The 24,479-nt window shown below is 41.8% G+C and overlaps 1 protein-coding gene across 1 annotated transcript in view; it reads right to left on the bottom strand.

Moving 5' to 3' along the window:
- Positions 1-174: 174 nt before the first annotated feature.
- Positions 175-24,479, bottom strand: part of FAT3 (FAT atypical cadherin 3) — a 603,882-nt gene continuing 579,577 nt past the window's right edge. The window contains exons 23-28 of the mRNA XM_015585981.2: positions 13,515-13,668; positions 10,975-11,630; positions 7,430-7,543; positions 5,288-5,347; positions 4,668-4,703; positions 175-4,039 (exon numbers count right to left, since the gene is read on the bottom strand). Of these exons, the coding sequence (XP_015441467.1) occupies positions 3,417-4,039; positions 4,668-4,703; positions 5,288-5,347; positions 7,430-7,543; positions 10,975-11,630; positions 13,515-13,668 (1,643 nt within the window). The 3' untranslated portion in view covers positions 175-3,416. The remainder of the gene's footprint in view (positions 4,040-4,667; positions 4,704-5,287; positions 5,348-7,429; positions 7,544-10,974; positions 11,631-13,514; positions 13,669-24,479) is intronic.

The raw sequence follows: 24,479 nt of genomic DNA, 5'->3' as shown, positions 1-24,479 counted from the left end.
ATTCCCTGCCACGCCTTCACACTGATTCTCTGACAGGGCAAACCTCAAACGCATGGACTCGACCTATTCACATCACTACGTCTTCTATAATGGCATTTCATGGATGATCAGGACATGAGTACATGGAAAGCTGACATGGAATGGAACTCAGCAGCAAAATGCTTGTACAAGAAATTGAATAAACACTTACTTTATTCATCTTTTACAGTCCCAGAGTTTCCGCTTACTATATGACAAACATTAACAGTCCAGTTACTCTAAACTTAACCAGAATGTGTGCAATACAAGTAAAGTGCCTACAACGGGCTATAGAAAATGGCTTCTGGGAAGTGGCACATACATGTTAGAAAAAAGAGAAAGACACTAATTGGCTTAAATATTTTCCATGTGGTTCAACACAGCGGAGGGGGTAGGAACAAATGCCAGCACTAGTAGAGGAGAAAAAAAGAAAAACAAAAATGCACCCAGCAGGTAATATGATAAACAAAGTTTCACCATAACTGATGGCTGGCCTGAAATTATCACCCCATCCTCATTTTAGAAAGCATTCATTTGACAAAAGCAGCATTTTGATAAACGTCCAAAGAAATGTGTGAATTCTGTAGCTGCCCCCTTCCTAGGGGGGCTGCTAGAAAATGTGAGATCATGAGGCTTCCAGAGAAATAATCTTCATTATTTCTAGCATATTCCAAACCAGGAATGCTAGAAAGGCAGAAGATTCAGCAGAAGCTGGCACATACCATGCCGCAGGCAGTTCATTGGCGAACAATGTTATCCAGAAAGAATATTGGCCAAATGGATGAATCTGAATTCCTGTTCAGCTACTTAACTTCCTGTGTGAGCTTGGGCAAGTGCCTGCCCCTCTCTGGGCATGTTTCCTCTTTTATAAAATAAGAAGGTTGGACACATAGGTCTTAAGGACCTTTCCAGCTCTTCGAATCAGCAGTCATACCACTTAGCTCCACCTTAGCCCGACTGAAAACCATCTAATAATCTACAGGGAAGTCTAATTTTCCAAAAAGTGAAAAGATATGTGTTTAAAGGTAATGAATCAAAACACAATTCATGCTTGACTGGTACACATTTAGCTGCAGAGTTACTCTGCAGAAAATCAGGGGAAGCTATCCTGAAGAAAGAGGCATTTTATATAGGTCAGAGCAAAGGGTGGGCACAGTTTTCTTGGGTGACTTCACAACTGCATTAAGATCTATTTATTCCTTCATTACTGTGTCAGTCAGGCATTCTCCCTGGAGGAGATGCTGTGTAAGCAATAGTGACTCACTGGCATTAATCTCATTCTAATATTTCCTGGGGGCAAGAAATGGATTGTTGGTTTTACTTTGATGGTTTTTATGTCATTGCATTATTAAAAGTGTAGCAGTGATTCTACTCTAGACCATTAGTTTGTCATTTTCTCCATGATTCTTGCAAATGTGCTTCTTATATTAGAAATATACCAAAGATTTTATTCTCAAAAGCAGCCTTAGTGAAATTCATGTATTTCAAGACCACAGTGCAGATAATGCTTCGATGAATAGGTCCAACCAAGAGACAGTACGAGGAGAAAAGTTGAAAAATCTGTGAAGTGCATCCATGTACTCAAGAAGCTTGAGAATGAAATTTTGTTTTACAAAAAATTTCAGAAATACTGACTCCGACAAAGAAGTGGATTAAACACAACTGAGGCAACTAAAATATGGCTGAATGGATGATACAGACTCCGGACAGCACAATTACACACCAATGCCATACGTCAAAAGAAACTGTGGACACAGATTTGCTCGTTAAGCAGATAGTGCAAATATGCATTTATTTACCATGGCCACTGCACACGTGGCCATAATCTGATTGAAGCAAAAGAGGAAAGTCTCTCAACTTGTCAACTTTAAGCTTCAAGTATTGAGTTATTATGTTTCCAGTGGAATGATTCCCCTGTCAATTTTGGAAACTCATGGCCAAAGTCCACATGTCAGATGGGAGGAGAACCCTAGGGTGTAATTAAACATTACACATTTTTCAAATAAGAGTTTAGTTCTGAAAAATTATAACAAAATACTGTTTTTTAAAAAGCGCAGTTTTGCTTTAATATAAATGGCAGTACCAAAATAAAGTGAACTGAACTGGAGTAAAATATGGCATTTGGTGTTTCTCTAACATCATAGAGATTAGAGAAATTGAAAGGTCTGCCTTGCTGGCAGGATTTTTAAAACAGTCCATATCTTAAAACCGTCACATTAGCTTTCCTCAAGAGCAGCCTTATTGAGTGCAAGCACATATTTGTACATAGGCCCAGACACACACGCTATTATAATTTATACACAAGAACTTATCTACTTTCTTCTTTTTAAAAACGTAATTGCATTTATACTGATGATGATACTGATTTAGAACAACACTCAAATTTTATCTGCATTATCAAGAATGGTGATTATCTGGCTGAAAACTTTGAAAGTGTTATATTTTCTTTTATGCTCTTCTAAATTTGTGAATTCTGCTCAAACTGCTAAATATCTCTTATTCTAGAGAACAGAGTACCAAAATACTACTTTTTTTTCTTTTTATTTCCTGATTCTAAGAACAAAGGCCAATTTCTGCAGTAATGTTAAAATTATAGTTACAGTCGGGAATGTTTACTGGAAAACACAAAAACAGATAATCACATTCTTCCTAATGTTTGAACCATGTTAACCTCCCCAACCCACAAAATGGAACCCCAATATCCTCATATTCCTCTACATTATACCTTTCTCGAAGATCATAAAACCCAACTATATCATATTGGATGCTTAACACAAACAAACAAAAATAACTAAGCATACTAAACATGTTACCTAAACCTAATTTTATAGCTGAAAATCGGGCAGCTTATAAAAAAAATAGAGTTGATTTTTAAAGGCTTCAGCCCATTTTCTTGTTTAATAATATTTGTTTCTCTTTTCTTTTGCCTAAGAGACTAACTTTTCCAACAATCATAACTAGTATTTTCATTTAGTCCCCCCCTCCACTGGCTCCAAATTACATGCCTCTTTGCTTGTTGCCAGTTATTAATACTGCAAAGACTAATGCTGTAACACTTTCCAGGGCACAATACTGCACAAAGCCATACAAGATTGACTATGTAACTTACTGGGTGAAATTTATTCCCCCTTTAAAAACTCGGTGTGCATTCTTGGTCATGAATGCAAGCACATAGTGCAAGGGCCATCAGTCACCTCTTAGAAACAGTTTCCGAGCCTTTCCTTTTCACCCAGCTGTAGTCAAGCTTGCTGGAAACAGCGTGACTTGTGATGAAGTTCCTAGTGGAAAATACTGCATTTCCTTCTCCCGTAACACACTACTCTTCATGGAGACACAAGCCCAGCCAGTCTCCTTCCACTCTCCGTAACAAACAGTGCAAAGCACCTGAGGTGCATCTTCTACACTTGGGTCTGGTGCTGAGTCTCGATAAAGGGAATGTGAAGGCTGGCGAGGCTGAGCTCTCCCACACTCTCGTAGTCACTCATGGCTACTTCGGAATCGTCAAAGCCACAGTTGGCTGACACATCCGAGGATGAGGTGCCTCTGGAATTGTGCAAGGATTGAGACACACTGTCTGCTGGGCCTGCTGTCTCTGTGCCCTGGTTCATGTTCACGGCAAAAGTACTAAATTCGCAGCCTGCGGGAGGGCCAACCAAATCTGTTTCATTGGGGAATGGGTGGGGAGGGAGGTACTGGCTGGGATGGAACTGAGGCCTTCTCCTGCAGTCGGGGCTCAGTGTGCTGGCCAGTGAGACAGGCTGGGAGGGCGGCAGGGCTTCATACTGGTCCGGGAAGTCCTCCGGCAGGGGAGGGGGCAGCTGGTCCTGACTCAAGAACTCCTCTTCATGAGGAGGTGGGTACTCGCTGTCGATGTCATAGCCGCCTAGGTAGTAATCGCTCTCCAGCTCCCGTGTGCTGCCCTGGTGTGCAGACCCTCCCTCCTGGTTCTCGTAGTTGGGCACTTCCTCTATGTCTGACAGGCGGGCCCCAGGCATCCAGTCAGAAGTGTCCCAGTGATAGGCTGTAGGAGAAAAGCCGTGACAGTTAATTTCCTCCAGGCTGGAGGTTGGGGTAGGTTTTGGAAAGGAACACATAAGGGGCCTGACATGCAATTAATATCCAACAGACCTTAAGAAGCCAAGTCATGTGCATGCTCCTGACAGGGGTCAGTCAGGGGCCAGCCATGCTCTGGCCCTGGGAGAACAAAGCGATGGCACCTCTGAGAGATGGTGCCTGGGTGCTGTAGAGCCTCATGCCCAGCCATGCCGTAAGAGATAGCCAGCAAGGGCATGTTGAAGAAACACAGTTCTAGGACCCCCCTTCTCCATTCTCTCTTCCTATCCACACACTAAGTGCAGAGCCAGGCTGGCAACATGCTCGCAGAGAGAGATGCATCTGCCATACTGTGGACCACAGAAGGCAGGGAAATGTGCACACAAATGGATGACTTGCACACATAGGGGAGTGGCTGGGGGAGGGATGCGGACAGGGCTTTCAGGTCCAATACCAAGCTCACAAGACACCTGGAACATGCAAAATTCAGATTAAAGAAACTCAGAATGGATGGAGGAAGAGGGACAGGGTAAGAACAAACTCAGCAATTCAAAACACATCAGTAAAATGTTATGCTGGGGTCGTGGCAGAGTCACCTCGGTTGTAGTTCTGTCCTTGATCCATGACAGACACTGTTTAAATACAAAGTAAGAAGTAAAACTGACAATCCAAACCATGTGAAGAGGGTAAGAGAACATTTTAGATGATGAAAAACATGCTGCTATTTCTCTCCATTGTTATTTAGAAAACAAAAAGATAATCCCATCTATACCGGGTCTTAACTGTTTTAAGTCACTAATATAAGTTACCTGATTGAAATCAATCCCCATTAAATTGTAGCTTTGAATGATTTCTTAAGTTTTCCTAGGTCATAGTAGGTTTCAGTGAATAGATGTTGAATATAAGAATGTAATTTAGTATTAATCTGTATTTCAACTAATTAGGTACTCTTTTGAAAGAAATTTTGTAAAAAGAACACCCCACATATTTAAAAAATATGAACTAGATTTTTTTCTCAAAATTTTAAAATTCTCACTAATTCCTGGAGAAACATCCAGCGTCTCCTCTGAAATCACCTGTTTACCGCCCCCTCTGTTGCTAGCTGATTAAAATCACCCCTAGTTCAAAGTAACAAGGAAGCAATATTCCCAAAAGGATATTTCCAAAAGGATAACTCTTTACACAAAGAAATGCTACGGAAGAAAAAAGTAAATACCTTCATTCTCTATAGTGTCAACTACATTGTTGACAAGCTGAATGACAGTCACTATGGACGCTTGTGGCCAGGAAAAGAAGGCATGAGAGAGAAGGACAGCTTCAGGTTAGTTATATATTTTAAACACACAGCAATAACAGTGACAACAAAAAAGATGCAGCATGCAAACACCCAAAGCCTTCCCATAGTCCTTCCATTACGCAGTGCTCCAGTGGACACTTTTGTCTATAAGGACCTCAATATTCTTGGAAGGGAAAGGAAATGGCAGTACACCTGGGGGTCAGTCTTCCTGAAAGGCATGATTGGCAGGGATTGCTGGATCATAAATTCACATCTCCTGGTCCAGTGAAATCAATCCAGGAAGGCAATGGCTCATCAAGCTCATGCTAATTTCTCATTAGTAACTCCCAAATGCTCTATAGGAAGACCTCACTATTCCTGAAGATAATTCTTTGTTGGTCAGCCATGCTGCTCCAAACCAAATGCCATGATGGAGGATAACCTCTGCAGGACTGATGGCTTCACATTCACAAGATGCCACTGATAGCCTAGAGCGATCCAAGGCCCAGCTTTCACCAGTGAAGTGTAGAGAGACATTATCATTTGGCCTCTGACATAGTTAGAATCAGGGAAGGAGATTTCTGTGTTCTATATGAGTTGACTTAGCAACAACAGTGTGTAGAGAGGTAGGTGATCAGGTTTAAAACTAACTTGCTGAAAATTCCTAACACTGCCTGCTTTAGTCAGGACCAACCCCGAATGTTAAGCGTGTAAGGTCTAGTGTGTGACCTTAAGGGCAGACACAGCAGAGACCATGAGAGTAGTCAACCAGGCATCACTGTCGGAGCTGCTGCCCGGAGTCCGGAAACAATCTGTTCTCGGCTGCTTCTCTATGAAACACAAACCGGCAACAGCTTTCCTACCGGTTGGGGATGAGGAAAAGAGTGAGCACTGAAGCAAACAAATCTGGAGGCGTGCCCCTGCCCTTCTGAGAATGGTCAGAAGAAATCCACTGTTATATGGTTTGCCATCCCAGCAGTCAGATACACTGAAGCTTCGGTACCTCTCAGGGATGCCAGGTATTGCGGTGAAAGAGATTTGGGGGTGAAAGCAGACTATTTCACTTTCATGATTGCTTCTACAGTTTTAGAGCTCATTTGTTTCTATATTTACCTGGGGGGCAAAGACTATGTTGTTTTCATTTTGTACTTCTGAGTACAAAATGTCCACCATAGGATTTAGCACACAGGAGAAACTCAGCAAGGATTTATGGGTTGAATGATTACATAAATGATTACATAAACAAACATAAATTAATATTCAATTTTGCCACTTGCTTATAAATGGGAAAATGACATAAGGTAAGACTAACTATCTCTGTGGGTGACTACTGGAAATTATTCTTGGTTCACCAGCACATAGCTGTTTTATGACCATTTCTGCTACCTCCTCTGCCCTAAGGAGACCAACCCATCCTCCAAAGCTGGTTCCTCTGAAAACCTAGCCCAGTATCCTTTTCATTAACAGAAGTTCACAAGAAGTAGAGGTAGCAGCTTTGGAGTGTCAACGAGGTCCATGAACCACACAGAATTGCATGCAATGTTTTGGGAGTATGTGCATTTTCCTAAGGAGCTGATCCAAAGTATTCAATAGATTCTCCAAAAGCCCATGACCCCAAAGGATAATAAGTGGGATTCAAATGAATGAAGATGCCATTCCTACGGGAAAGAGATTCTATGTGGGGCGGGGCGGTCTTGCCTCTGAACTAATTTCTAAAGATATGGAGGTTGCATGTATAGTGAGGAAGATAATCATTAATAAAATAAAAAAAGAAAGAAATCACATTGGTTGCTAGAGAGTATCACTTGGGATGAGGTGGTTCCATCATGAACCAAATCAAAGAGGACGCGTTACAGGAGGTCCAGGGGAACTGCGTCAGCTTCTGACACAGAGCCGTGGGCCTGCTCACAGCTGCAGTGCAATACGTGCTCCTTTGGCAATGACGGAGTCAACATAAAAGCTGGTGAACACGCTCAAAAGCCCACGATCAGGTCAAGAAACAAAACTGGTCACATCATCTTCCTCTCAATCACTGACAGGAAGCAGAACCCACCCTCGGGGAACAAATCCATGACTTCTTACCATTGTCATCACCAGAGTCCGACTGGAAGGAGCTCAGAGACTGAACTTCAGAGTTGCTGCCTTTATTACTGCCTGCAAAGCAGGTCACTTCTCCCGGGTCATCAACTCCTTTGTCTTCGTGGACAGTCAGAGAACACACATAAATGACACTGGTTACCTGGTGCATATTTCCAGCCCTGCCACCCCCAGAGTTCATTTCTCACCGCTCTTTCATTTGCTCAGGGAAAATAATTTAGCTCCACAATAGAGAATTGATTGTGCCACTGGGGGCAAAGGTCTGTCTGTCAATCAAATGATTTACATTATAGATTCAAAACCCTTAACCTGTGGTAAATGAGCTTCCAAATAGCTGACAGCCGAAGTAGCTGCTCCCTCCTCAAAGTAAGCCTAAGTGAAGAGTGAAATGAGGATGAAGTGGCTGGGTTGCTCTTTGCCATTCAGAGTTAATTTAAATCATTTACATGAACTGATGTGGTGTCAACACCAGGTTAAATGAGATTACTTTTAAAATAGGGGTATACATATTTTATAGGCAAGAATGCCATTACATTTATCCTAACTTCTATCTCTGGGGAGCGAGTGGAGTTCTCGGCATCGCCTTCTAGAGGGCAGCGTCACATCATCTTTGACAATGACAGTTTCTATATTCTAAGACGGCAGTCAGTGGTGTAGACATGCTCTTATCCACACACTTCCTTCCTCTTCGCCATACAAAGACAGCCTGAACAACTCTAACACACTCCTTCTCCCCTCCCCCGCCCCCAAGGCTGCTATCTCATTATTTAATGGACTAAAGGAAGCAGTAAAAACAACCCATCTCCTGAAATTAGCAAGTGAAAAATGAATTAGTCGCCTACAGATTGTCTTGCCAGCTAACGGACTTGCTTAACAAAGAAGGAAATGTATTCAATAAAAACCCAATAATACTTTGGGGGGAAATGCGAGTTTTGGCCTGAGGTAGATTCTGAAAATAAAGCTGTCACATTATGAAGTGGGTGGAGGGAAATAATCACCAGGAAAAGCTTCACATCATCATGTAACATGATGGTACAAAGAGATGGTGACTTGTGATTAAGGGAAAAGTTGTTTCTGTTCGTGGCTGGAGAAATTACTGTTTCTTCCACAAAGGGTGATGTCAGTAGCAGGCACTGTAGCTCTGAATGTGCCGAAGCCACAGCAAAATGATGAGTTCAATGAACAACTGACATAAGTGGAGAAAGGACACCAGGGAAAAATTTACCTCCCAACAGCCACATCACAGAAAATATGAAGATATGCCTTGGAAAAGCATGATGTGGGCACTGGGCTTAGTCCTGAACACAAGGAGGAAAGTGACAAATGATCTACCCTGGTGAATATAGTGCTGTGTATAAAATTCCTTTTTCTACTCCTTCATTTATTCAAACTCCCTTTTTTTTTTTCATTGTTAAATAAAAAAAGAGCCTTTCCTTTAGCTAATGGCAAGGCTTTCGTAAAGTCTAACTATAAATGATTTGAGAGGGAATATATTTATGGTTAAAGTCCAAAGGCATTGACTTGAAATATAAACGTGTCTCCAGAAAGACAAAGTCAGCAAATAGCACAGTTGGGGCAGCACTATAATAGAGCGGAGGCCCTTCTCTACTGAGAGATCCTCTCCCTCTTGCATCCTTCTCCTTCCTTCCTGCTAAAGCTTCCAAGGGCAGTGATGATTAGTGCACAGGCTTTGAACTCTGAGGTACTAGGTTTGAATCCTTATCCCACTTCTTACTAGTTACTTGCCCTTAGGCAAGTTATTTGAATTTAAGAGGATCCCCACACTACAGTGATGGCTTTTTCTGTTTATCTGATGCCTCTGTTTTCTTACCAAATAAATCTCTTTGTCCTGAACTCTTGCCTTCTGGACTCTGTCTTGGTAACTCACTGAAACACTCTTGGGATCGCTAAGAATCTTCTAGACATCAAGCACCATACACATTTTAGCCTGTGTCCTCCTTGACAGTTTTACAGTTCTCAACCCCGTTGATCTTATTGATAGTGTCAGCTTCTACACGCAACCCTTTCTTCTTCTCTGCTCTCTCTTTGTTGTCTCCTAGCCTGGCCTCTCCCCAATGCCCACCTCCCACACGGAGGCATCTTCAAGATTCTTTAGGAGGCCCAGTTTGACCATCCTCTGCACCTGCTCACCCGGTGAGCTCACCCTCCTGGAGATTCAACTATGCCGCATGCAGGTATCCAAACTTTCACCTCTAGTCTCACTTTTTTCCTGAATACCCCTCAGAGCCAGACACCCTCTCATCCAATGATACAGATACACCCTGCTTCTAGAAGGCTCTCTCCAATAGTTTCCTATCAAAATCTTACTCAAGCTTAAAGACACTAGTAGGAACTCCCCCTTCTCCATGAAGAACCCCTTTATTTCCTCATCTGCATGTGCTCCCCAGCTTCATTTGAAACCTGCCTCTCCCCTGCACCCTCTACCCCAACATATATCATAGTACTATAACCCCGGCCTTCAGAAACTCCTGCTACCCAGGGTGTCTCTGCTGCTTAAATATAAACATTTGACCTGATGAAAAGTCACAGGTCAAATTAGAGCTTGTCTTCATTTCATCCTGACGGATGTTAGGGTGGGAAAACACTCACCATCTCTCACCTAGATGCTCATAGAGGCCATCTAACTAGTCTGTTTTATTTCCTCTTTGGTCCTATTTGGTCTCTTCTCCAAGGAACAGAGCCATTTTTAGATTATGGCACTCATCTGCTTAAAAACCTGCTTAAAATTCTTCCTGTTAGATAAAATGCACCCACTCCCCGCTGGTGCTCATCAAGCCCCAACTACACTGACCTCTTTCATGTTCTTTGACATGTCAAGGTCTTTCCCACCCCAGGGCCTTTGCACCTGCGGCTCTTGACTTAGCCTAGAATACTGCTACAAAGGATCAGGAAACACCACCATCTATCTGGCCCAGACTACTTTTCCTGCTGGTGGTTCACCCTCTGGTTTCATGGACCCTGCATTCCAGATAAACAGAATGAGTTGCTTTTCTTCTGATCATGTGGGTTCCTCTGCGTGGATTGCCCTCCTTTCCCCAGACCTTTAATCTACCATGGTCCAACTCAAATGTCCCTCTACTCCACCAGTAATCAATAATCCTGGGGACACGCTCTTCTTCTGACCTTCCAGACAAACACTTTATATCACTTATGCAGCTACCACCAATGATGCGCTATTGTGAGAAGAGCCTGGGTTTTAGAGTCTGGCAACCCCTGACTGGAGTACCTCTCACAGGCTTTTACTAACGATTCTTACTATTCTTACTAGCTGTGTGACCGTGGGCAGCTTATGATGTTCTTTGAGCCTCATCTGTCAATGGGGATAAGAACCAGAGCAATTTATCAGGGCTGATATGTAGACACTCAACGCCAGAACATGTCACAGTGAGTGCTCTGTCCTGCGGGTGCTCTCTCCCTTCCCTAACTCCCTTCTACAGTGTCCACACACCGGCAGCTTCCCCGTGAACACCAGTGGAATAAATAATGATGCACTACTACTTCCTACTCACTTTCAGTTCCTGCATCCCAGCCATTCTTCCGGATGGAATCGCAGTCGGAGCGGCAGGGCGACACCGCGGGGAGGTTGGGGGCCACACTGCACACGACCACACCCCGCCGGGCTGTGAGGATGCGCGGGGACTCAGGGTGAAAGGTGGTCATCTCCTGGTGCTCGCCCCCTAGCCCATCCACGATCTTATCCAGGTTGCTCCTGGAGTCGCTCTGGAAGCACGGGGTGTAGGCCATGGGGCGCACGGGGACCTGCGGGGGCCCCACCTCCTGGTAGACGTTGCGGCCGTCCCCGCCGCCCCGCAGGTTCCGGAACGGGATGCCGTTGCTCTTGTTGAGCAGGGCCGCGGTGGCGGGGTCCTGCACCAGCGTGATGTTGTTGCGGGAGTAGTTCTTGCGGAAGACCTTCTTGCGAAAGACTATGAAGAGGACCACCAGGATGAAGATGACGAAGAGGACCACGGCGATGCCGATGAGCTCCTCCTTCCCCACGTAGGAGTGGCCGGCCTGGATGTTGGGCACCACCACCGGGCGCAGCCCGCAGAACTGGCCCACGAAGCCGGGTGTGCAGTTACACAGGAAGGAGCCAAACATGTTGACGCAGGAGCCCCCGTTCTCGCACTCCTCTCGCTCGCACTCGTTGATGTCCTCCTCGCACCTTCGAGACAACACACACACACACACAAGCCCCCTCTCAAACGTCAGGCCGGCCGACGCAGGCTTGTATGCTGCAGCTTGGCTTAAAACTGATTTCTTAAAAGGAAAATAAAGCCCCTGAAGGGTACACGAAGCACCACAAAAATGGTGTGCCGGTGTGGGTTCGAGTGCGCGCGCGCGCGCGCAGGGGAGGTGGCCTGTGTCATCAGCATAAATTAAGGTGTGTGTCTCTCCCACACAATCTCTCCCAGCTAGTCTGACCCTATCGAAGTGGGGAAGAGAAAAGGCTGTCCCGGGGCAGAAAAGGAGCAGAAAAAGAACAGGTGCTGTTGAAAAGGTACCGGTCTCCAAATCCTTGGGTCCAGATAGATACATTTTAGAATTTAAAATGTTGCAATTTTAGAAATGACCTATAGTACATATCTTTCATATAATGTAAAATACCACCCTCTCAACCCCAGGAACTGGTCCCGGCCTAAGACCCATAATCAAATATATCAGTGTTTTGATAGTAATACATACGGATTGTCACTCTAATTGAGAGAAATAAAGACTAGACATAGCCTCATAGTGGTTTTGGCTGTTTTTGCCACCGAATTAGTTTGCCACTAATTTATCTTCAATCCTGTCAGTTCTCAGAGCTTTTGGGATTGTAGAATTGAGGATAAAATGCTGTGAAACTATACACATTATAGTTTCCTGAGAAGAGAAAGTCTTTGGTTCTGACACGTTCCTATAATCGTTACAGTAATTTTTGGTCTCTCTGGGAAATTGGGGTGACAGGGAGTATGTATGTAGGAGGGTAGGTGGAGGGCTACATTTCTATGAATCTTTCAGATGTTATGCTTATGTTAAAGGGTAATGCTAATGCAGATTACCAGAAAAAACTGACTAAAGCATTCTAGTGAGAAATAATTAAATTACTTTTATTCTCTTTAAAGCAATCCATGACTTGCTTTGAGTATAACTGTAAGGCAACCATTTAAGTCTTACTCCTTCTTAGTTTAAAATTATCTGAGAGCACAGACCTTTTATCCTTTACTTTTCTCTACTTCGGCAAGTGTTCTGCAATGTTCATTTAAAAGGTCCCATCACCTATATTTTTGGTAATCTACTTTTAAAAATGTAGTCAAAGGTCCCTAATTTGAACAGGTAGAGGCCAGGTCAGTTAGAAATTGGTCAGAATCACAGAGTATTTAAAAATAAATGCAGCTTTGTTACTTTAAATTACATCCAACAATTCGAAGTCAGTTAAGTATTTCCTGGTAAAGTCCTCAGGAGATTTGCTTTAATGAATACATGAGAGTGATCTGTAATTAGAATATTACTTGCTTGAGATTACATGTATATATTTCTAAAACCACCAAGGATGGTTGAAAGTGGCATTTTACTAAGAATTTAAAATATTTCCTTTCCGTTTGGCTAACACTTTAATTTCTCCATTGCTTGGGGGGTGGGGCGGGCAGGGGGAAAGTTTGCCAACGTAAGGTAAGCTTTAGTCTCTCAGAATGATCAGAAAACGCTAAAGCAGTAGAATCCTGTTCATGAGTTCTGGGGAAATGGACAGTATGTCTATCTCAGAAATATAGGGGGTCAGAGATGGCTTTCTTTAAAAGAATTGTTTTCATGGTTACAGGATATGTAGTAATTACATCAAAATTTGAAAATATAGAGAAGTATAAAGTGAAATATGTAAGTTATCTATAACCTTGTTAGCTAGAGATAATCCCTATTAATATTTAGTCACTTGTAAGCACTCTTTATATAAAGACATTAACCCTTTGCTGGTCTCTTAGTGGTAAATATTTTACCCCAGTTAGTTATTTACTGTTTTGTTTTCTTAGCAACAAGCAGCAGCATAAAGACTTGCACAATCTGAACTTACGTGACTCCAGTGAGTCCAGCTTTGCAATTGCAGATGAAGGTGTTTCCTATCGGATCACAGGAGCCTCCATTCCGGCAGGGATTTGGGAAGCAGGCTGTGATCTCGGATTCACAGTTTCTCCCAGTGAACTGTGAGAGACAGGTACACTGATAGCCTGTGGAAACAGAGGACTTGATGAGCCATGGATGCCGCTGGTAATGCTCGGGGTGCATGGACTTGGTCATAATGCATTCTCCTAATTCCTTCTGAAGCAAATTGAAGGCAGGTCCCAAATTCCAAAGATGATTAGTAGCAAATTGGTTATTTTGAACTTGGAACACAGCTTGCCACAAAAATGCCAAGTAATGGTTTGGATCTCTTGCCAGTCCACAAAAATTCACCTAATAACCTCATGCATAAATGCTAGTGAGAATAGTAAGAGACACCCAAGGAGTAGATTGCAAGAGCAGAGACCAGGATAGGGAGGAAAATGCTTTCCACATCCCACTACTACTGTAAAAGACAAGATATTTCCAGATAGGAGTTTATCACAGGTACCATACTCATGTCATTAGAACACATTCTACAGTAGCTTCCTGAGAAGGGGTTTGTTTGTAAGAGGTAGATGTTGTGAGACCTTGCATAGCTAAACATGTCTCTCTCTACTCTTAGACCTCTTTGTTAGTTAGGTTGTGTATGGAATTCTAAGTAATTCCCTCCATGTTACTTCGGAGAAATCCAAAGTTGTTTTGGTTCCTTAAGTTTATATGTGACCTGATTTCTTTTCCTAACAGCTTGGAGTATCTTCTCTTGCCTCCTGTTTTCGGAGGTTTCACAATGATATGCTTTAATGTGAGTTTATTTCAATCAATACTGGGTACTCACTGGTCCCTTGCAATCTGGAAATTCTTGTTCTTTAACTTCGGGAAAATTTCTTTAATTATTTCATTGATGATTTCCTTTCCTTCATTTTCTGTGTTCTGTCTTTATGGAAATTTTATGGTTTGGATCTCAGATCTTTTGGCTCTTCCTTTAGTTTTGTCTTTCTTATATTACATCTTTGTGGATTTTTGCTTTACTTTCTGAGAGTTTCTCAACTTTTGAAACTTTTTTGAGATTTTCATTTATGTTGTAATTTCCAAAGGCTCTTTATTTATTGGCTGAGGGATTTTATTTTTTTTTAAATTAAACACATAGCCCTCTGCTCCTGTTTTGTGTTTACAATATTTTCTCTTATCTCTCTGAGAATATTAATATTTTTATAAAGTTTTCTCCGTGCATAATTTCCTCCAAGTTGCTTTTCTTTGTTTTAGTCTCTGTGATGATAAATTTTGTGTCAGACTGACTAGGCTATGGCGCCATCGTTGGTCAAACACTAGTCTAGATGTTGTGAGGGTATCTGTGGATGTGATTAATATTTACAATCAGTTGACATTAAGTAAAAGCAGATTATCCTCCATAATGTGGGTAGATCTTATCCATTTAGTTGAAGGCTTAAGAAGAAATTCTGCCTCAAGATTGCAACATAGAAATCTTTCCTGAGTTTCCGGCTTTCAAAATCGAGACTGCCAAATCAACTCTTACTTGAATTTCTAGCCTGTTAGCCTTCTCTACAGATTTCAGACTTGCCAGCCCCCACAATCCTGTGAGCCAATTTCTTAAAATCCATCCATCCATTCATCCATCCATCCATCCATCCATCCATCCAATTGGTTCTGTTTCTCTATTTCTGTAGAGAACCTTAATACATCATTTTTGAAATTATAGGATTTTCTTCCTTGTATGGTAATTCTGGCTCATCAGCTCATATTGAAGAGTGGGGTGGTAGAAAACTAGAAATCTGATGGGGAAGCACATGCCTATTAACTACCTTGTGTCAGTACTTTTGGGTTGGTCAATATCCCCAGTAATGACCCTTGTCACCCGCTCAGAGGGAGGGCAAAGGCCTGGTTTCTAACATTTGGCAGTTGGTTAGTGATAGAGGAAGGGTAGTTGTAGATCTCAGCATTCAATTAGCACATCATATTTACTTTACTCCATAAATACTGTGCATAACCATCCTCACTCTTATTTGAAGGGCTCTTAGGCTAATCTCTGTTCCCCAAATGGCAGGAATTTGGAATTTTGTAGATTGATCTCTATAGGCATAAGATAGTTAATAATCTATAGATTCAAATGGTGTATGCTCTCATTGATGTTTTACTGAATCCGCACTATAGAGAACTCTCATGTATAGGAGGAAATTATGCTCGTGTGTGGGTGTTCACAGGTTCAGAGACAGAAAGACTCATCTTCAGGAGGCAGGTGCAAGAGAGAAATCTTTACTTTCCCAAGAGGAGACAACTGTGTGATCCCAGCCTTTCTAGCACCAAGAAATACAGAGGGCCAGAGAGAGACATAATACTCTTAAATGCAACACTAACTTATAAAGAAAGACCATTATTGATGCAAACTGTGTCCCAAGACTGCCAGCCTGAAATCTGTGGTTAGAATGCAGTAGTCTGAGATATGCTTGCTTCAAATTATGTTGATTTGGGATTATTCTTTTCCCATTTGGAAAGTTGCTCACCTAAATGGAATTGAGGATTGCTGGAAGCAGTTGGAATGGGAAAAATGCTTCTTTGTGTCACCTGGCTAGTTCCTGGCCAGGATGGCATGCCATTTAGAGTAAACTGTGAGGATAAATTAGATTCCTTTTTACTGTCAAGGGAGGGGTGGGATGGCTGCAATACAGGACTTAGGAATGCATGTCAGTGATGAGGAGGGAAGGAAGTCAAGAGGAGGAATCTAAGGCAAGGTGGATCAGCTCAGGTACACCTCCTACCTTTCCAGCTCCTGGTTGGCATGATTCTGGCAACTGCTCAAATAAAACTATAGCAGAAGTAGTAGAAGGAAAGAGGGGGCAAGGAGAGACTGTCTGGAAATAAGGAACATTTGACTCACTATCATGGAAACTGGATCTTTACAAGGGTTGTGGTTTGATTTCTTTGATTCAATATCTCTATGCCTTGGAAAATCGGAATTTAAAACAAGGCACTATCTCTAGTACACTATTTGACTCCCATACATTTCCTTTTACGTTTTGTCATTTCCGTCATCTTTTGTGGATATCCAGTGCTACTTGATGCAGCAGCCAGCCTGACTGATTAACCTTTTTACTGAGTGCCTAAGCAATAGGCAGTGGTGTAATGGAGCCAGCTCAGACAGGGTTGCAAGAGCTAACTGTTAAACATTTGGAAATTTGGCAGGCCAGTTATTAAACCACTGGTACCCTGACATCAGCCATGGTGGGAGTATTTACGCCACAGAAATCAGTAAATGCTACGAATCCGGGCTTTTATTTTTAGAGAGCTGGTTTACCAGCACACCCCTGGAACAGGGACTATGGCAGGCACTGGGGATACAAAGACTGAAAAGCTACAGACACTATAAGCACAATGATAGCTACAAAACTACCGTGATAGTAGCACAAGGTTCAATAGGAGCATAGAGTAGGAGCATTGGACCTGAGCTGGAGACAACCACACACAATTGAGGAGCTCTGTTCTACATCTGAGACAACTTGCTGTCCATTTTGAAGATGATGATCGCTAACACTTATATTTATTATGTGCTAAGAACAATTCTAAGGTTCCTAGAGGAAACAATTATTTAATTCTCCAAACAAGCCTATGACAAAGGGACTATATTATCATTCCCATTTTATAGATGAGGAAACTGGGGTACAGAGAAGTTGATTACTTATTCACAGTCATGGACCTAGTCTGGATTTGATCCCCAGCAGTCTGGCACCAGATTCCTGAATAGTTCAGTATTATCCTGAACTATATTTTCAACAATCTTACTTCATCCCACTCTCTATCTGGATTTCTCTGTTTATCAAAAAGCAAACTGTGTAGGATTGGCTCTAATGATCTCAAACCCCTGGGGCAAAGGAGGAGGACCCTTTGGAAGAAACCTTGCTTTTAGAATTTTAAATTTAGAGTTTTTATGTTAAAATGATGAGAGGAAAAAGCTGCTGAATTTTTTAAAATACCGGTCAGATTTTTTTTAAAAAAATAAAAGAAGAGTGATATCTATTGTTTGGCGTTGTGAAAGAGGCTTGTTGATCAAAATTAACCTGTTCTCACAAAGCATTATTATTTATGATTTCATTATCTGAGCCTGGGCCCTATTATCAATAATTTTTATACTATCAGTAAGTCTGCCATAATGATACTAAGTGATCTAATGCTGTAGTGCTTTAAAATCACTTTCATTCTATGGCAAATCATAATAATCCCAAGAAGGAAAAATAAGAAGCCCATTAATCCCCCAGCTCCATGGGGTGTTGGAGAGGTTAGTGGCTTATTCAAGGACATACAGCTAATAAATGACTGAATTTGAACTTGAATCCAGGCTTTCAGATTCTCAAATCTTTCTACAAGACTGTATTGGCACTGGAACTTGTCAGTGAGCCAGAACTCATTACTTGCTAGGACTGAGAAGGAGGGGCTCATAGTTACTTCCCACAATTCTCCAGGTAGCTGATGAGATACACTGATATGAACAGTATCAGATACCCTTTCTGGAAGCCAAAAAATCATTAAATAATAGAGCTAATAGCATAATAAAGTTTCTTGTTTTCCCAAGCATTATCATATGTTGATATGAAAAATAAAAGGAACAGAATTTCAAGAGATTCCAGGCATTATTTGATCACACATAATATTTTAATTTTTTTAAATGTAAAATAAAATTTAGAGGATAATATCAAAGTCTGATTAAAAAGAGTAGATTTTTTTTTCTGGTTTGGGGGATAATGTCAAATAAGGAAATCATTAGCAAGACCAACAGCTTATTAAGTGCTAGGAAAAATGCTAAGAACTTCCTATGCATTATTGTCATTTAATTCTTGATAACAACCTTATGGTGTAAGTACTCTTATTATAGTTATTTTACAAATGAGAGAACTGAGGCTTAAATAAGTTGGTTTGCTCAAAGCTATAGTCAATCAATGGCAGATGCCACTTTATACCAGTTCCCAGATTTAAAAAAGACAACCGTCTTACTTGTTTTGAGATATGGGTTAAAAAACAAAACATAACATCCCTTCCCCCCACCGCCCCCCGCCCCTGAAAACAAACAAACAAAAAAAACAAACCCAGCCAAAACAATGCCATAGCTTCTCTGCTTTCAAATCTGGCAGAATGAGAAGTGTATTTTTAAGCCTTGCCTGAAAGCTGTGCTCTTGTTTACAATCCTCCTAGTTATAGTGGATGCAGATGGTTTTGAAATCTGCACTCAGACAAATGTAAAAGGCTCCCTCTTTTCTTGCTCAAAGAAGAACATTGCAAAACCTATTAAATGCAAAAATAGAAATGGTTTGAGCAATTATAGAGTGAATTTGGGCTGTGTAGGCAAATAATCAAGATAATTCCTAACTTACTCCTTTGACTTATTAGTTGTTTTCTGACCTGATTCCTCCAGGTAATGGCCTCAACCTTTGACACTGCCTGCCAGTGTTGTGGACATCATTCCAGTCGGGTTCGGCTGCCTTGATAAGAAAACACCTGCCTGCTGCACAAAGGTGGCAATAATGACAAATGTGAAACTAGCACTTGGGATCTGAAGTCAGCATCAACCACTATGCTTGCTGAGTTATGGATTTCATTTAGAAACTCCAAGAACTTACATGACTTGGGGAGGCAGCTGTGAGGTGGTGGCGAGGCCCTGGGTACAGGTGTACATTCTGGCTGTTATCCAGCAGCCGGCTGTGATCATGGCAGAGCCCGCTGACCTCTAGGAACCTCTTGATTTTTATCTGATAATTGAGCCTCACTAATATCCACTTCATAGAGGATAATAAGGTTTCCGGATTCATCAACCACAATACAGCACACAAACATTAGGTGCTTTATTGTTATCATTATTGTAATTACTATGGATTCTAAAATCAGCTTAATTTCTGTGTTGCTCATAAACCAAATGACTGAAAGCCATGGGAATTTTTGACTCTGACTTTTAGGCTGAAAGTTGGGAAATACTAAAACTTCTAGTCTGTGAATTTCAATTAATGTGAGAGAATTAGAGAATGTATTATCACATGAGATGCTAAACCTAAGTGGGATGAGCTTTAAAGTTACAGGTAAGACCTATAACTTTCGCTAGGAAAGTAGGTCACATTTCATATATTGTATATTGGGTTGAACCTCTAATATTTTCTTAGAGGATCTGGAAACATTTAATGTGTTAACAAAATTAGGTACACAGCAAATTCTCACCTTCTGGCATGTTCTTTTGTGTTTGCACATAACCTGATTGCCTTAGGATTTTGAGTTTCTGTATTAGTATTTATGTTATATTACTAATGCTGTTACCATGAGATTTCTTGAAAGCATGAAAAAAAAAAGTTTAACTCAGTATTTAGAAGAAAGCCACCCAGAAAAAAAATTTTTTTCCCCTCATGAGCTTCAAAGCTTCGTCAAATTATGTCCTCAGCATATCCACTGGGTGACTGGCTTCTCCCTTCTCTGCCCTCTATGCTCCGTGGGCCAGTGCACTGAGCACATACAGGGAACCCTGTTCGATCTCCTTAAGCCAACTGTGAAGGGAGGGAGGCCACACAGTGGGTCCATTGGTCTCAGAAACAGCAATGGGATCCCGGAATTTAATACAGAGCTCAGCACAAATCAGGCACTTACTGAATTAAAGTGTGACGGACTGAATTTACCTAGATCCTTACAAGTTAGGGCACAAAATACTCAGCAAAACACTCATAGTAGCGCGGATAGCTTTGTTGCTGAAAACACTTCTAGGCCCAACTATTTGCAACAGCTAGGAACTTTTCATTTCATGAGACTTGCTTAGAGAGAGTAGGCAGACATTACTACTTTTATCTTTGAAGGCAAGCTCAGGGTGACCCCAAACTCCTGACTATCTGGGGAACAAAGTTCAAGCTTTATACAAAAACAATTAAAAAAATGTAGGATGGACATCTGACATTCAATTTCTGAATGCTCTATGCCTGCTTAGCAATTCTGGAATTCACTGACTCATGTTCTTGCAAATACAGAATTTACTGAGATTCCCAAAGGTCAGTGGTTCTCAAACTCAGATGTGAATAGTACTTTGGAGGCTTGTTAAAAACAGAAATGCATGAATTCTACCTTTGCAGATTCTGGGATTCTGTTTTGTAGGTTTGGGTCTCTATTTTCCTTCAAACTTTTTTTTTTACTGAGAAATTTTTCTTGGTACAAGTTCAGAAATTTGCAAATATGATTCCGTTACCTAGCAGAAGTTTCCTCTGACCTGGACAGCAAATGATGGAGGTAAGTAAACAGATTCCCTTTTTCCCTTAACAGTCAAGAGACTCTTCTATAACAAAGTCTTATTTTAATAAGGTCCTCAGGTGATGCAGATGCACCTCAGAGTCTGAGAACCACTATGTACATTTGTGAAAACAAAAAAGAACTAGTTTTCTTAGGTTTCAGGGCAGTTAAGAGACAGAGAGAGAAATCAGGACATCACCTAGGGATCTTGTTAAAATACAGATTTTGATTCAGTGGGTTTGGGGTGAGATCTGAGATGCTACATTTCTAACATTCCCAGGGATGCTGACGCTGCTGGTCTCTGGAACGTGCTTTGAGTGATGGGGGTTGACAGCATAGGCTGGGAGGTGCCACAAACCTGGATCAAGTCCTGGCTTCCCCACTTTACTAGCTGTGTGATGCTGGGCTAGTTAGTTAACCTCTCTTTATCTGTGAAATGTAGGTGGGTGAGGAGAAGAACAGTACTGATCCCACAGTATTGTTGTGAGATTTAAGTGTCACAATGCATAAACACTTGCAAGGTAAGCACTTAATAACACAGCATTAACCACATAGTAGGACTCTAACAAACAACAGCTTTTCATTTACGATTTAGACTTCCTGTCTCATGCAAAGCTGTCTGAATGACTGTTTTTGGTCTGGTGACTGCCTGGTTTGCTGATTGCTTTGCCAAATTATGGCTTAGTCTCAATTAGGTTTCCCTATAATGGGCTTAAGCTTAGCAAGAGAAGGCACGGAGGACTGAGGATTCCTTATTCAGATTGTGGGTGCTCACTGGGCTGTTCCCTACCCACTGTGTCTGGAAATGTTGGGGTCAGAATGGGACCAGGCCATTTCTTCTCCACAGTGGTTACTATTTCCAGCTCGTGTTTATGAAATACATATAATTTTAAGGCTTTACCAAGAGAGAGCCTTCCCTCTGTGGTTGATTTACAGAGTCATATTTACACTCTTATTACAAATCAGCACTCTGAGCTCTGATTCCCCTGGTGTCCCCATGGCTTGCTCCTGGGACAGCCAAAGTCATAAGGCTGGTCAAACCTGCTGACCATGTCATTCCAAGCTAGTACATGTGGCTTTCTTGCCCTTCATGCCAAGGGTTTGATTAAGTCTGGAGGTGGTTAAAGTAGAATCCTCTTTTTCTGAAAGAAAATGCTTCTTGCTGTGGGTTGTCTGCTTTAAAAACTCTGAATGTGCTGGAATAATGTGCTAGGATAGCCACAGTTTGAGAGTGGGCCTGTCATCAGGAGAGCTAATGACCAATATTCCAGCGTTCTTCAGTGGTCAAGAGAATATGCTAAAATACGTATCTTGGAATTTTAGACTAACACATAGCACAGGGTTCCAACAACAGGTAGATGTTTGAAAAATTAACTTCTGTTAGCAACTTTCTCATGTGCATGGAGTCACATTTTAAGTACCTTACTCTTCTTTCTCTAGCCCAAATTTCCTTTTTGAAAACTACATGCATTCTAGCCTTTGATCTGGGGAAGGAAGACTTTCTCCCTGTGATTAGACATCGCTGGCAGCCAGAGGGAATTCTTCAAGGCATGAATATTCTTTCATTAATGACTCGGTCTTATTGTTCTTTCTAAACTATCACTCATAACTAAGATGACTTTCTCCTTATTTTAAAGAATCTTATAATTAGCAACATAGTTTCATAGATATGAATTAAAGGCCAAATTATTGGTTCTTTCTTTTCTTCCCCTCCCTACCTCGTTCCTTTCCACTATTTGGTACCAATTTAGGGTACAGGAATCTAGCAAAAATTCCTCTAATAGGAACAGATAATGGGGGCGAGAAAATGGATTCTCTCTCTTCTTTTCTTAGAAGCCAAGGCCTCATCCTTGGAGCTAGGAAACAGGTAGGTATCTCCTCACATACCAGAAGAGGAATCCTGTGCCTTTGATTCCTCAGAGAAGCAGCAAAAGCCCTCTTCTTGGATTTCCTGGTGAGTGTGAGGAGTTTGCTGGCCTTGGGCTCAGTACTCCTGTGCCTGAGAGCCCCAGACTGCCCATCTTTGGATTTCCTGGTGAGTGTGAGGAGTTTGCTGGCCAGTACTCCTATGCCTGAGAGCCCCAGATTGCCCATCCGGACCATGCCCTGGGGGCTGCTGAGATAAGGACCACTGCATTCCCTCAATTAAATAGAGGCAGCAAGCAGGCTTGAGAGAAGGGAGATGCTAGATGGAGGTGAGGAAAGATACTTTGTTTTAGTAAAATATAAGCCCCCAGGTACAAAGGAGAGACTTGAACAGATAAGAGGCTCTATCTCTTTGGAAGAAAGAATATCTCTCGTGGAAACCCAATCCCAATCATAGGGGGGAGTGGGGAGCAGGGGCACAAAGAGGAGTATGAGAGTGCATGTGCATGTCGGCAAGGTTGGGCCCCTGGGGAGAGGAAAGCAAGTTTTTTAGGTCATGTGAAAAGCATACTACAGGTGGGTCCTCAATGATGGAATCTGGTTAAATCGGGTGAGGTTAAAAAACGTAGGAAAAAAAATTGCTGTTTCTGATGTGGGTCATAGTCATTTCATTAACATATCTGCACTGAATACTTCACTCAAGGATTTAATGGCAATTAAAAAAAATTAAGAGGCACACTGAAGAGCAAGATTCCGCAGTCCTTTTCCTTAATACAGTGCTTATCATTGTTGTTTTAAAGATAACCCATGTGGAAGCCCATAGCTTTGCCAGCAAAAACAACGTTCTGCCATGGTTAAAAGTATGTTACAATTTGTGGCTGTGTACCCAACATTTGACATGGAGTGGTGTTCTATTTCAACCCAATTTAATTATATGCTCCTTTTATATATCGTAGATGGCTCACACTAGCAGAATTGTTTTGCCTGGTGAAAAACTGGCCATGACTTGTCATAATGGGCTGGTTTATAGAACCACTGAAGTATAGCTACTGCCCATCATTCGGGAATTATGGCACCATAACAACCCTTTATTTACATATACTGCTGAGACAGTAAAAAGAGCAAATAGATTTCTTAAATCCAGACGGCAGAAATTTCCCTCCAGGGCACTTGGCCCTCACTGTGGCAGTAACATATGCAAGTCTAAATAACTTTGGTGTCTGTATTTCGGCAGTGCATCATTTCACGGACAGTTTATAACATTCTAATAATAAAATGGACTCTAAATTTGGAGTTGGGCTCCACGAACATTAGATGGTAATGTGCACAGCAGAATCTTTAAGTGATTTGTGAGGAAGGTTTAAATTTGCTAATCACACTGCTGCTGAGAGACTCCGCAAAGGGGCTGGAGCGGAACCAGTGGTTGGGCTGCTGGGAGGTGGCGAAGCCTTCAGCCAGGAGAGTGCCTGAGAGTTTGCATCAACAAAGACACTGCATGTGGGTAGTCAGGGATTCTTTTACCTTCAGACTCCTAGGACTTAAATAATCTTGGCTTTCTCCCCAAACAACAGAAACTCTTTATAAGCTCCCCCTTTTTTGGGGGGGGGGTGGCACCCTGTTATTTCTTTCATCTTCATGATATAACTTTGAGGAAAAATTTTATTGGGGGAAAGCATCATACCCTCAGTGACTGTTTATCTGTCCTGAGATTTCATGTAAATTGCTGTCTCCTTATTCTTGACTTTCCACTCCTGTATAGAGTTGTCACTCGACTTATTTTTAATACACACATTTGAGAAGCATGCTCCAA

The sequence above is a fragment of the Pteropus alecto genome, unplaced genomic scaffold (genome assembly GCF_000325575.1).
Source record: "Pteropus alecto unplaced genomic scaffold, ASM32557v1 scaffold12, whole genome shotgun sequence".
Classification (NCBI taxonomy): Eukaryota; Metazoa; Chordata; class Mammalia; order Chiroptera; family Pteropodidae; genus Pteropus; species Pteropus alecto.
This window is presented reverse-complemented; position numbering and strand designations above follow the sequence as displayed.